The following is a 12,538-nucleotide window of genomic DNA, read 5'->3' on the forward strand; positions in this document are numbered from 1 at the left end:
TGGGGGAGAGACGTGATTTGTGCTTTTCTGGCAATCGCGTGGCCTCTTAATTTTTCCATAGACTTCCCAGTTTAAGTTTAGGGAAGGCAATGGAAAAAGAATGCAAACATTTATATATGTGCTGTGTGTGTCACGAGGTCTCCGAGCTTTCTGGTAGCCTGTTAACCAGAGCGCTCAACAAGGCATCACAGGAGACCACAGGGTGCAGCATGTGGGGTGAGGAGGGGGCTCGTGGAGGGTGCCTCCCTTGTGAGGAGACCCTTCTGTGGGCCCAGCTCTGACACAAGGCATCTCCATTCGCCTCCCTGGGCCTCAGTTTCCCTTTCAGGCAAGTAACGGCCTCAGAAGAAATGGGACTTGCAGGACCCTCCAGTTCTAAGTTTTATAAACAGCCCTTCTCCAAGATTAAACGATGTTTGAATGTGCATAAGTGTCAAATGTCTACCCTGCCCTTAACTGTTGTGATACGATGTTTATAATACAGAAGAAATACCAGCTCTCCCAGCTCTCCCTGCAAGGAGAGGGCCTAGGCCTGCAGGAAAGCATCCACACAGACGTTGGCAGCGAATGTTAAAAGCTAAGGGAATTTTTGTTGCTGTTGTTAATGGGAGTGGCACGGTCTCTGATTTGCTTTGAATTTCTGCCTTTGTATGATTTCAGTGTAGTTCAGTCCTGACCGTTTTGAGGCGCTTATGTGCCTAGACAGGTGTTTGGTACCACTGGAAGGACAAAAGAGGAATAAATGTCCACCCTCGCACCAAGGCATTAACCCCACTTGCTGAGGCCTCAGGTACATGCAGGGGATATTGAGGCGACAAATGAACAGCGTTTGCCAACAAAATATGGCGCTAAATAGTCAAATGACGGGAGCTGAGAATGTAGTCCTTTCCTCAAAGAGCTTGATGGGGAGGGAGGACATTTTCAGAATCACACAAGTATTTAAGAGCAGATTATGATTAGTGCTCCTGAGCACTCAGAATCCCCTGGGGGGTTTGTTCAAACAGATTGCTGGGCGCACCTCCCGGCATCTCACACGGTAGGGTAGGCCTGGGTGGGGCCCAGGAATTTGTATCTCCAGCAAGTTCCCAGGCAGTGAAGAGCCTGCTCCCCCAAGGAAAAACTGCGAGATGCCAAGAGAGTTTGAGACTGGGGAGTCGGGAAGGCCCCTCGGAGGAGGAGTCAGAGAAGGAAAGAGGAGGTGGAAAGACATTCCAGGCAGAGGCCCTCTTGTGGGCGAGGGCCTGAGGGAGGTTGAGAGAGCCCAGAGCAGGAAGAAGGGGAAGGAGGGGGGGTGGGGGGTTCCGGAGAAGGGGCTGACGTTCAAGGCCTGGGGCTGCCCAGGAACTGTGAGGCCGGAGAAAGGCTGAAGGCAAGAAACATGATGTGATCAGGTTTGAGTTTGGGAGTATGTGTATTGCCCTCCACCCCCAGCCCAGCGACCTGTGTCCTCGGTCTCTTCTGTCACCCCTGGCTCCTGTGATGTTCTCACCCAAGCATCCCCCTTCTCCTGGGGGCCAAGTCCACATTCCGCCCTCAGGAGTGGTGGGAATATATGAAAGAACTTCTGAGCTCTCTGTTGCAGGCCATGTGGTCCCTGTCACATCTGAATTAAAGGTGTTCGAAGGGAGGACAGAATTTATGGGTGCTGTTGAGACAGAAGAGAGGGTCCCATTGTGTGCGCAGTTGGAAATAAAACCTGCTTCTTGCACCCAAGAATAGAAGGGTTAAAATAAAGTCTGTAGTCACAGTTCTGTGTCCCAAAAGGCCTCTGCTGTGACAGCCAGTTAAATGAGGGAGGGGGCACTTTGCAGAATAGCACAGTTTCCCATCTTGAGACTGAGGCACGGCGGCAGCATCCACCCCCCCTCTCTTGAGAAATGAATCCTGGGCAGGGGCGCCTGGGTGGCTCAGTCGGTTAAGTGTCTGGCTCTCAGTTTCAGCTCAGGTTATGATCTCACAGTTCGTGGGTTCGAGCCCCACGTCGGGCTCTGCGCTGACGGTGTGGAGGCTGCTTGGGATTCAGTCTCTCCCCCTGTCTCTCTCTGCCCCTCCCCGACATGCTCGCATGTGCACGCGCGTTCCTCTCTCTCTTTCTCTCTCTCTCTCACACACACAAAAATACATAAAAACTTAAAACAACATCAACAAAAAACAAATGAATCCCGGGCAGCCAACAGAGTCTGCAGTCACTGTAACGTAATGCCCTCTGTCCGGTTCAAAGCCACCCAGAAGGGCCTCTCTGGCTCTACTCCCAGGACCATGGTGGTGCGGTGGACCATTGTCCGCTGAGACCCGGCCTTGTTGAGAAGTGAGGTCTCTCTCCGGGGCCACTTGCGGGCTTGTGTGACCTCTGCTGGGAACTTTCGCCATCGTACCTCTGCACGCGTGTCTCCATTCAGCGAGAAAGGCATTACCAAGGCGTAGGGGCCCAGACACGGATTTCTGCAGCCCTGACAACATTTCAGGGTGCAGCAGCTTTGGCCTTCGGACAGAGGTCTTAAGAACAGAGACGTCAGCGGGTTCCGTTTTCATTCAGTGTGCTGTTGCCAAATGCTGCGCGGGTCTCTCTGTAGACGGAAAGCCTTGCTTCACACTCACAGGGTCCCGTCTTCCACTCATGGGTCCTTTCACAGCCTGATACGTATGCAGTAGACCTCGCGTGAATGTAAATGTCCATTGCACTGAATCTTTCATGGGCTGCCCCGTCCTCCGCAAGTACACACTTTGGAACTCAAAATCACGTTTGCGCTTTGCTTCTTTTTACCCGGAAAGGGCTCTGCCTGCCTCTCCCGTCAGCCACCATAGGGGGACCTTTCTAATGCTTTCCTCTCCTCTCCTTCATGCAGGAAGCTTACGTGATGGCCAGTGTGGACAATCCCCACGTGTGCCGCCTCCTGGGCATCTGCCTGACGTCCACGGTCCAGCTCATCACACAGCTCATGCCCTTCGGCTGCCTCCTGGACTATGTCCGAGAGCACAAGGACAACATTGGCTCCCAGTACCTGCTCAACTGGTGTGTGCAGATTGCGAAGGTAAGTCGACGTGGAAGCCCACCCAGACGGGTTGTGCACAGAGCAGGGCCCGGCTCCGAAAGTAGGGTAGAGATGCCCACTAAACAGGAGGTGCGGCTGCCTTAGCTCGCGGTGCCTGTCCCTCATGGCCTGGGAGGATGCGGTCATTCGTGGGAGCCCCGAAGAAAAACAACAAGGGGAAAAAAATAAAGACAGCTGGAAAATCGACAGTTGGGTTCTCCATCCTGGGACAACTAAGTTTGCCGCAAGGGTACATGCGTGAGTGTGCGTGTGTACCCAGACACACAACGTACGCTCTCCATTATTTTGGTTTCAGTTGAATTGATTGCTTTTGGCATCAAATCAGTGCCTGTCCCACTGCACGTTGAAAATCTAATGATATGACTACATTTAAACAATTTTCTCTTTATTAGATGGTTAGTATGATTTGATGGCCAATGCTCTCATTTCTCTGGCATTCTTTGTGTTGACTATTACGGTCAAGATGTGGCTTCTGCCCAGTCGGGACTTGATAACAAGGCAAGCAGGGAGGCTGAGGCCGAGGCTGGGACTCAGATGGCAGTGTGGCTGTGACGACAAGGGCAGGTGCTGGGTGCGAGACCCGGCAGGTGAACAGGTGCTTCTGCTGCTTCATTGGGACTCCTCATGTGCCCACCCCTCCTCTGTTAACAGGCCTGATCCAGAGTGAGGGAGGGCGGATAATGCTTGGCCAGGTGGCCCTACCTGTGTGCTGAGGACAGAAGCAGAGCCATGTGCTGGGTATTTAAGTACCCATCTGGCCTCCAAAGGACTTGTACTTTAATCTCAAAACTCCCCCCCTTTTTTTTTAATGTTTATTTATTTTTGAGAGAGTGCGAGGTGGGGAGGGGCAGAGAGAAGGGGACAGAGGATCTGAAGCATGCTCTGTGTGACAGGCCGACAGCAGCGAGCTCGTTGCGGGGCTCGGACTCACAAACGGCGAGATCATGACCCGAGCCGAAGTCAGTTACTGAACCGATGGAGTGGCCCAGGCTCCCCTCAGACCTCTCTCTCTTGATCCCAGCACTGCATCAGTTATTTGCAACCCAACTGGCCAAATTCTGTTTTTTCCTGGCAATGTTTTACTGGGTTGAATTTGGGGAGTTTGTGGGCAGGCCCCTTTCTGAGCGTGTATGTCATTGACATTGTCTGTCTCCCCAGTGCGGCAGGGTATGGAGGGGTGTGCTGGGGCCACAGAGTCAGAAAGCCTGTCTTCCACCGGATGTTGTTTGGTTCCTGCCTGCTCACATCACCCCGTGTCGTGGTGGTAGTCAGTCCTGTGGAATTACTCTGGCAGTTGTTCTGATCTTAATTCTTAGCAGGTGTGTGAGGTGACTGATAGGACAAATAAAACATGTCTGGGGCACTGGCCAGCCAGTGGATGCCCATAATACCACAGGACAGACTCTTGCTGAGAGCACTGGCACCAAGGGAAGGCAGGCTCCTTTCCTGAATCCAGGGTTCTGGGCCATGTTGGCCAAGTCGGAGACCACCTCCCAGGATGACCAGAGAGCAGCACGTTGCTGTTTATTCCGGTGCCATCTACAGCTGCCGGAGGCTCCCAGCACCCTGGGAAGTGGGGGGGGCTCTCCTCTTCTCACCATCTCTAGTCTCCTGGTGTTCCTGTCATTCTCCCAGCCGTACCCTGGCCACAGAGCAGAGGGGTTATTCGTGTTATTAGAGAACAGCCCTGGAAGTGGGGAGCCATGCCTCAGATGCTGTGGTTTCATGAAAATGCTCATTATTTCTGTGACTGGTTTAGTTTCCTGAGGCTGCCACAAATTGTCACAGACTGGTGGCTTACCACAACGGTAACTCACCCTGTCACAACTCTGCAGCTCAGCAGTCCAAAATCAAGGTGCCAGCTGGGCCATGCCCTGTCCGAAGGCTCTAGGGAAGAATCTGTCCTTGCCTTTCCTTTTTTGGTAGCTCTAGACATCCCCAGGCTCCTGGCTGTGTCCCTCCAACCTCTGCCTGAGTCTTCACATAGCCTCCTTCTCTGTGTCTCAGTCAAAATTGCCTTTTCCATTCTCTTAAAAGACACCTGTCACCCCTAAATCCAGGGTGATTTCATCTGAGACCTTTACCTGGTTACATCTCCAACACCCTGTATCCAAACAAACCAGGTCACTTTCTGAGGCTCCTGGTCAGCATGAAACTCAGGGACCCTATTCAGTCCGGAACAGTGGCTGATCTGGGGGAGGAGGTGGTTAGCCCCAAGTAGGTTTTACTGAATATAGAATTATTCCTAGAGGTCTGCTCATACACTGACTCCTGAACCCAGAAATTCTCACTTAGCTTTCTTCCTCGATTATCTAAGGCAACAAACTGGGAGTATGGCCCTCCGTACCTTGCTTTATTTGCTTTATTTTCTTTTAAGCACATCTTGCTACCTGGGAAGATGTGGCTTATGTACTTGTTCACTCGAGCGTGTGCCCACCTGCCCCATCTGGAAGGTGAGCCCTGGAAGAGTGGGTGTCCTGGCCGCATCGCCACCCGGGGCAGAGTGTCCAGATCTCTGTATACCTGCGGCCAGCTTCTCCTCCCAGATTCATGAGGCCCACTTCACCAGAGGGTGCCAAAAGACTGAGCATTTCTTCTCTAATTATCTCATGGCAACCACCAGCTCCACGAAAGTGACATTTCTTGTGATGGGGCACATAGCCTCAGCAAGTTTTGTCCAATACAGAACTGTGTTTACAAGTCAGCGGACTGTAGATCCAAATCTCAGTGGTGGCATTTATTAGCCATGTGACCTCCGGCAAGTTGCTTGTCTTTTTGTGCCTAGTCTCTTTGGCTGTAAACGAGATTCTGCCATTGGTCCTCCCGGGTGGCGAGGACAACCCCATTTAGCCTCTGTGACGCATCTATCATGGTTCCCGCATGCATGTGGTGCTCACTGAATGCTCCCTCTCTCCGTTTCTTGCCCCGTATTTTGGCTAAGTTTTGTTGCATCAACAACTGATATCTAAGCTGAAATGCTGTCTTCCTCGAGTTGTACATCCGCTTTCATTTAGTAGAGCATCTCCTGTTTCCGGATCTTCTCGCAGTCGTGAGTTGTTTTTTTTTTTTTTTTTTTTTTCCTCTCTCTCCTTTGCAACCTTACGTTTCAGTCTGCCTGACCCCTGGTGTCTACAAAGTTGGAAGTGTATTTTACCCTAAACACCAGCTTCTCCGACCAAAATGGAAAAAAAAACACACAAACATAAATATGCTGGTAGCCACAGCAAGGAGGAATTCAGCTTTGCCTGGGCCCTGTCATAGGAGTTACCAGAGTCCCCGAGTTGAGTTTCCAGGGCCTGAGAGTTTTGCAAGATCGTTCTCTGTATAACGTTGCTCACAATTTCAGCCCGTTAATTGAAATCCACTATTCTGTCTATTGTACTTTGTTTAGCTCTACTTCACATTGATGTTCTTCCAGGTGGTGGCTGTTAGCGGTCTGGGGTAGATTTGCTCTCTAATTCAGAAGAGAAATCTTTTCCCACTCTATTTGAATAGCTGTAGTGATGGAGTGCCTGTCCCGGAGGGAAAGGAAAATAATGGTTTCCTCAGTTGTGAAGAGAGAAATTTGCTCTTGGGTTAGTGACTTTTTATCTAAGTATGAAATGCTGTTTTTGAAACCACCCAGAAACACTTAGTGGCTGACCAGAAACTAAACTCGTGGCATTTTTAAAGTGGGATGCATTGACTTATAAACGTCCTGCATTGATTTACAAAGGCATGGACTCTCTTGGGAAGTTTTCTCAATATTGATGGAGAGCTGGCCACTGTTAGGCAAGTTTATTTTCCTGGCTGAACTGCTGAGAGGACAAATTATATCACCTGGGCAAAAGGAAAAGAAAAGAGAAGAAGGAAGGGACTCGGTCAGGATGGGACTGGGAGAGCAGAAGAGAGCCACAGCCCCTCACCGTACACGGTGAAAATGGATTCTATTCTCTGGTCTCAGGACCGCCACCTGTCCCCCGTCAGAAAGATCTTTCTTTCCTAAGCTCCTGGCTCATGAGGCCGGGTAGCTCCCACTTGCTGGGACTTAGCTGCTTCAGAAAGTGTATCCACTCTTTCTGGCTACATAAGGCAGCTAGTAAGTCCGAAAATATATCAGATGGCACAATAATGTTATAGTATGTTGTAATCTGAAAGATCCTATCATCCATCTCTTGGAAAATACCCCTCCGAGTATCCGTTGTCCCGCACATTATTGCAAAGTCCTGCAGGAAAGCAAGCTCTCCGGACTGTGCTTAATCCGTCATTTTCCCAAACCTTTGGGACAAAAGAACTTTCTCATCACCTAACCCTGATTAAGATCTCACGGAGTTGAGTTTTCAGGGAATTGGCATACATCGCGGATCCTCGGGATCAGGCCCCAGTGGGGTTTGAAGACAGAAGGCAGGAGGCAGCAGAGGCTCTTGGGAAGACATGGGCTGCAGGGCCATTCTCTGACCACAGCTCGATGGGCACCGAACCATGCTTAGGTCAGGGTGTGAGATACAGTTTAATAAGGATAAACTTAAAAAGTTAGTTCAAAGCTTTCATTTTAGAAGTACACGGGATTACTTGTAAGTTTATTTGAAGAAGCCCCAGGTGTTTTCATGGGCTACACATTTGTCAGAACCGTCACTGCCTGGGAGCCGCTAAAAGGGGGAGGAGACAAGATGGGCAGAGCCATTCGCAGGTTATCAGGTCCAGGTGAGGAGAAAGAAGTGCTCGTTCTACCCTGATGTAGCCAGAACATTCCAGGCCACGTATGTTCGGTTCTGGGTGCCCCGTCATGAAACCCATGTTGACAAACTCTACTGTGGTCATAATAGATGAGCAGGGGTGTGAGAGAATGAAAATCATGCTGGCTGAAGAACTAGGAAAAGAGCTACAGTCTGTTAGTCTAACCAGGGTGTCGTGGCAAACAGACACTCCATTCTCTGGAACTTCAGATGCACAGACTCCTGGTCCCGCCTGGGCTCTGGCCTTCCCACTCAGGTCAGCTCCCTCTACGCTCCAGGTCAGGATTCATCAAGGTGAGGTTCAAGGTGCAGCCCAAGGGTGCTGATTCACCACTGACCTCTGCTCTGTCCTCAGAAAGGACGACTTCCAGGAGCTGATTCCCCTGCAAAGCACCCTCCTCCGTAAACACCTAGGCAACAAGACAGATCAGCAACAGAGCCAAACAGTAGATCCAGTTACCAGAAATTTCAGTTATTTGGATTATTTTTTACTTATTCTCGAATGTTCCACAAAAGGTTACGGTTGCATTTAATCAACCTAAATGATCGCTTTGCAGGAAGTCATTAAAAAGCCAAAAGTTACTGTGCTATTAAAATATCAAAGCATCAAAATACCAACGTTTAGATATTTCACTTCGTCATTTCTTGGGCGTGTATGTGCCAGTATTAGGAATCGTGTGAAATAGATGTATAAATAAGATGAAATTTCTTATCTCCCCAGTTTATAAGCCAGTGAGGGAACCGGAGCCACACAGCTAGCAGTGTTGCAGGGAGTGAATGGTCAGAGCAGGAGAGCTGGGTGCAGGGAGGACAGACTCCCGCAGGCTGCTATGAAGAACACACGGGGTCCGGCAAGGTGGGCTCAGTGTGTCAGCCAGGCACCAGGTGCTGTGAGGACAGTGGGGAGGGGACAGGAGGGATGGGCAGGGGATGGGCACACCAGCCTGTGGCTTAGCCTTGAGAGTTCTGTGCTGGAGACGTGAGTGAGAGGCCTGACCCGCCTGTTGGCAGTGAGCACACAGTGAGAGGTGGCCATCCCACAGTGTCAGGAATGCAGAGCAGCTCAGGGGCTGAGAGCTGGGCTGCTGCGGGAAGGGAAGGGCAGGGTGTGGAGCTAGAGAGGAGGAGGGGAGGCCCCGGCAGGGCCCCGTAAGCCCCAACAAGAAGTCAGCTTCGGATGAAGAAAGCAAAGGGCGCCTCTCGGGAATTTGTTCACGATCAGACTTTTTGGGAAAGTGGAGGAGTCGCGGCCTAATTCAAGCTCACGGCAAAAGGGAGGGAGAAGTGTGGGTGGATTTGGCAGTTTGGGGGAGATGATGAAGGGCTTTCACTGGGCACCATCCTGAGTGTTCTACATGGATTAACTTATTTAACCATCTGAGGAGCCCAGTTTACATATGGGGAAACTGAGGCACAGGCATGTGTAAGTCACTTGCCGAGGTCTTGAGCTAGTTAAGTAGCAAAATCAGGATTGGGCCCCAGGCAGCCAGTCTCCCAAGTCCATACTGTTTTGTATTTTTTTCTTTTTTTTTTTTTTTTAAATATATTTATTTAAAGTCAAGTTAGTTAACATAAAGTTTCAGTGATTCATCACTTACATATAACACCCAGTACTCATCCTTAACAGGTGCCCTCCTTAATGCCCATCATCCATTTAGCCCATCCCCCACCGACCTCCCTTCCAGCAACCCTCAGTTTGTTCTCTATAGTTAAGAGTCTTTTATGGTCTGCCTCCCTCTCTGTTTTTATTTTTCCTTCCCTTCCCCTATGTTCATCTGTTTTGTTTCTTAAATTTCACATATGAGTGAAATCATATGATACTTGTCTGACTTATTTCGCTTAGCATAATACACTCTAGTTCCATCCACGTTGTTGCAAATGGCAAGATTTCACTCCTTTTGATGTCCGAGTAAAACTCCATTGTATATATAAACCACATCTTCTTTATCCATTCATCAGCTGTTGGATGTTTGGGCTCTTTCCATACTTTGGCTGTTGTTGATAGTGCTGCTATAAACATCGGGGTGCGTGTGCTCCTTCAAATCAGCATTTTTGTAGCCTTTGGATAAATACCTAGTAGTGCAACTGCTGGGTTGTAGACTAGTTCTATTTTTAATTTTTTGAGGAATTTCTGTTCTATTTTCCACAGTGATTGCACCAGTTTGCATTCCCACCAACAGTGCAAAGGGGTTCTTCTTTCTCTGCATCCTCGCCGACATCTGTGGTTGCCTGAGTTGTTAATTTTAGCCATTTTGACAGGTGTGAGGTGATATCTCATCGTGGTTTTCATTTTCCGTACTCTTGCACTTGCTGTCATGGCTCAGGGCAGAACCCACAGACCAGTGAGCCTGGCTGGTCTCCTGTCCCCTCACAGTAGGATGTTGGTGCCAAACGAGCCCTGTCTGGGATTGGAAATTCTGACACTTTCTACCTCTTCTGGGTAGGGGCTCAATGGTAGGTGAAACATACTATTGAGTTTACTCTGCCAAAACCATCTGCCAACCTCTCTACTTCCTACTTTGTGCCATTTCCGTACTCACGAAGTCAGGGGTCAATGGACTCCCCATGGCTGTTTATGAAATAGAACAGAAATGGATCCCAGCCTCTCACTCTGGACTCCTCCCAAGAGTTGTAGGATGCTGCAGCCCTCGGGGAAAAGAGTCTGTAAATGTCAAACCCAACCACCCCCAGTCCTTTCTTCTTCCGTAGGTGGTATGCCAGAAAAATCCTTAATATCCGTGTGAAGCATATCCCTGGGCTTCTCTTGTGTGCATACAGGTTCCAAGCTGGCTCTTCAAATTCCCGTATAACCTTCGTATTTCAAAATTCATCCTAGCTGTCCTGTAGTAATTAACAAAAATAAATATGTTGATTTAAATTAAAGAGAGGATCTCTTCAGGAAATGAGCTCCCCAAAGAGGCCCTACTGAGCCCGTGCTGATACAGCTTCCTGTGGTTCTCTGTGTAGATGGGCTCTTATCACGTCTCTTATCTTTGCTGACTGGTTAAAATATAACTTTGCTGGGCACTGAGATGGTCTTTGAAACTGCCTCTATAGTGTGGGACAGAGACTTGATGAACAGAGTTTTATCTAAGTTCAAATGAGCCTAATCTTGCCGCCCCCAAATCATCTCTGATTTAAACCCCTCTGGCTGATTAGCTGGTGCTCCAGAGGATGTAAACGGCTCTTTCCTCCCCATTCCCAAGGCTTCTCTAAAGACTGATGTTCTGAGAAGACGTCACAATTTATTAAAGTGGTTCTGGTCCTTTAAAGACCGGAGGGTCTTTTTGTTTGTTTATTTGGAGTTTCTTCGACATCTGAGGCAGCCTTTGGGCCAGCATGCGAGTATCAGTAGGAAATTAGGTCTGGGTCCCAATGGTGGTCTTAAGGACCCAGAGCACTTGGTCTGACCGGCCTCTAGACCCTCTGGGGCGGCTCTCAAGGTGGTCATGTGGGTGCCAGGACCCCAGCGCCAGAGTGGCTTTCTTTGGAGGTGTATTTGAAATGCCTGGCACATCATCAGTGCTCACAACTGTCCACTGCTCTGATCATTCATTCATTCATTCATTTTCCAACAACTTTTGTGCAAATGTGTCCAGTGCACAGATTGTTAGGCATTCCAATAGGCAGAATGAAAGGTTTGAGATGGTAGTTAGACGAAGCTGGAAATTCCCTCTAACGTCCCCCCTTGGGGGTCTTGTGAACTCAGAGCACAAATTTGAAATAAAGCGAGAGGGATAGGGCAAGGTTGACGGGCTCCCGTGTGTCAGGACTTAATGTGTGATCATTACTATATGAATGTGCAATAGCTACGTGATCCCTACCACTGAGGAAATCTTCGGGAAAGGTCTGATGAGCACGCAAGCCATGCAGGGTGGAAGGAAAAAGAGAAAACAAGGGCAAGAGAGAGAAGAAAGGAGGGAGAACAAGTGAGCTAATACAGCTTGGAATGCACATGTTGCGCTAACCAGGCGAGAGGCCAAGCTCAATTAACCCTTTTGGAATGGGTAAGAGTACACCATGTTTAATAGAGGACTTACTCTTGTATAAGAGACAGGAGGACCAAGCAGGAACCAAAGGAGAAAAGGAAGCTGATGAATGGAGCCCCCTGTGAAGGGGTCGTGGGGAGAGGTGACAGGGCGTAGTAAGTCAGCCTTCTGTTTGGAAGTGTTTTCTCAGCTTCTGTTCCTTCCCTCTCACTCTCCACATGCCATTCCTAAATAATAATCCCTAATTTGGAAACGCTGTCCCAGGGAGAGCCTGCTGGTTTCCTCTTGAGTAGACGTGAGCCCTATTAACCTTATTATGCAGCACCTGAGAAATCTTAGAACGGGGGCACTTAAGTCAAACAGTATCTTAAACATTCAGGAACTTTCTAGATAGTACCACAGAGAAGAGAGACATGGGAATTAATCATTTTTTTCCCAAGGAAAGAAAAACATTGAAGCCCTCAAAAATAGCCTGCAAAGACTAATTACTGGTAGCATCTTCCTAAGATCCTACTTTCCTATGAGGGTTAGTTTTGCTCTAGAAAGAAAAAATTGGGGGCGCCTGGGTGGCTCAGTCGGTTAAGCGTCCAACTTCAGCTCAGGTCATGATCTCACAGTTCATGGGTTCGAGCCCCGCGTCGGGCTCTGTGCTGACAGCTCAGAGCCTGGAACCTGCTTCAGATTCTGTGTCTCCCTCTCTCTCTGTCCCTCCTCTGCTTACACTCTGTCTCTCTCTCAAAAATAAATAAACATTAAAAAAAATAATAAGAAAAAAATTTTA

The 12,538-nt window shown here is 49.1% G+C and overlaps 1 protein-coding gene across 2 annotated transcripts in view; it reads left to right on the plus strand.

The window, feature by feature from the left end:
* EGFR (epidermal growth factor receptor) overlaps positions 1-12,538 on the plus strand; it is a 207,383-nt gene that overhangs the window by 181,065 nt on the left and 13,780 nt on the right. For both annotated transcript variants that reach the window (XM_042963486.1, XM_042963488.1), the window contains one exon: positions 2,847-3,032. In XM_042963486.1, the coding sequence (XP_042819420.1) occupies positions 2,847-3,032 (186 nt within the window). The remainder of the gene's footprint in view (positions 1-2,846; positions 3,033-12,538) is intronic.

The sequence above is a fragment of the Panthera tigris genome, chromosome A2, assembly GCF_018350195.1.
Source record: "Panthera tigris isolate Pti1 chromosome A2, P.tigris_Pti1_mat1.1, whole genome shotgun sequence".
Classification (NCBI taxonomy): Eukaryota; Metazoa; Chordata; class Mammalia; order Carnivora; family Felidae; genus Panthera; species Panthera tigris.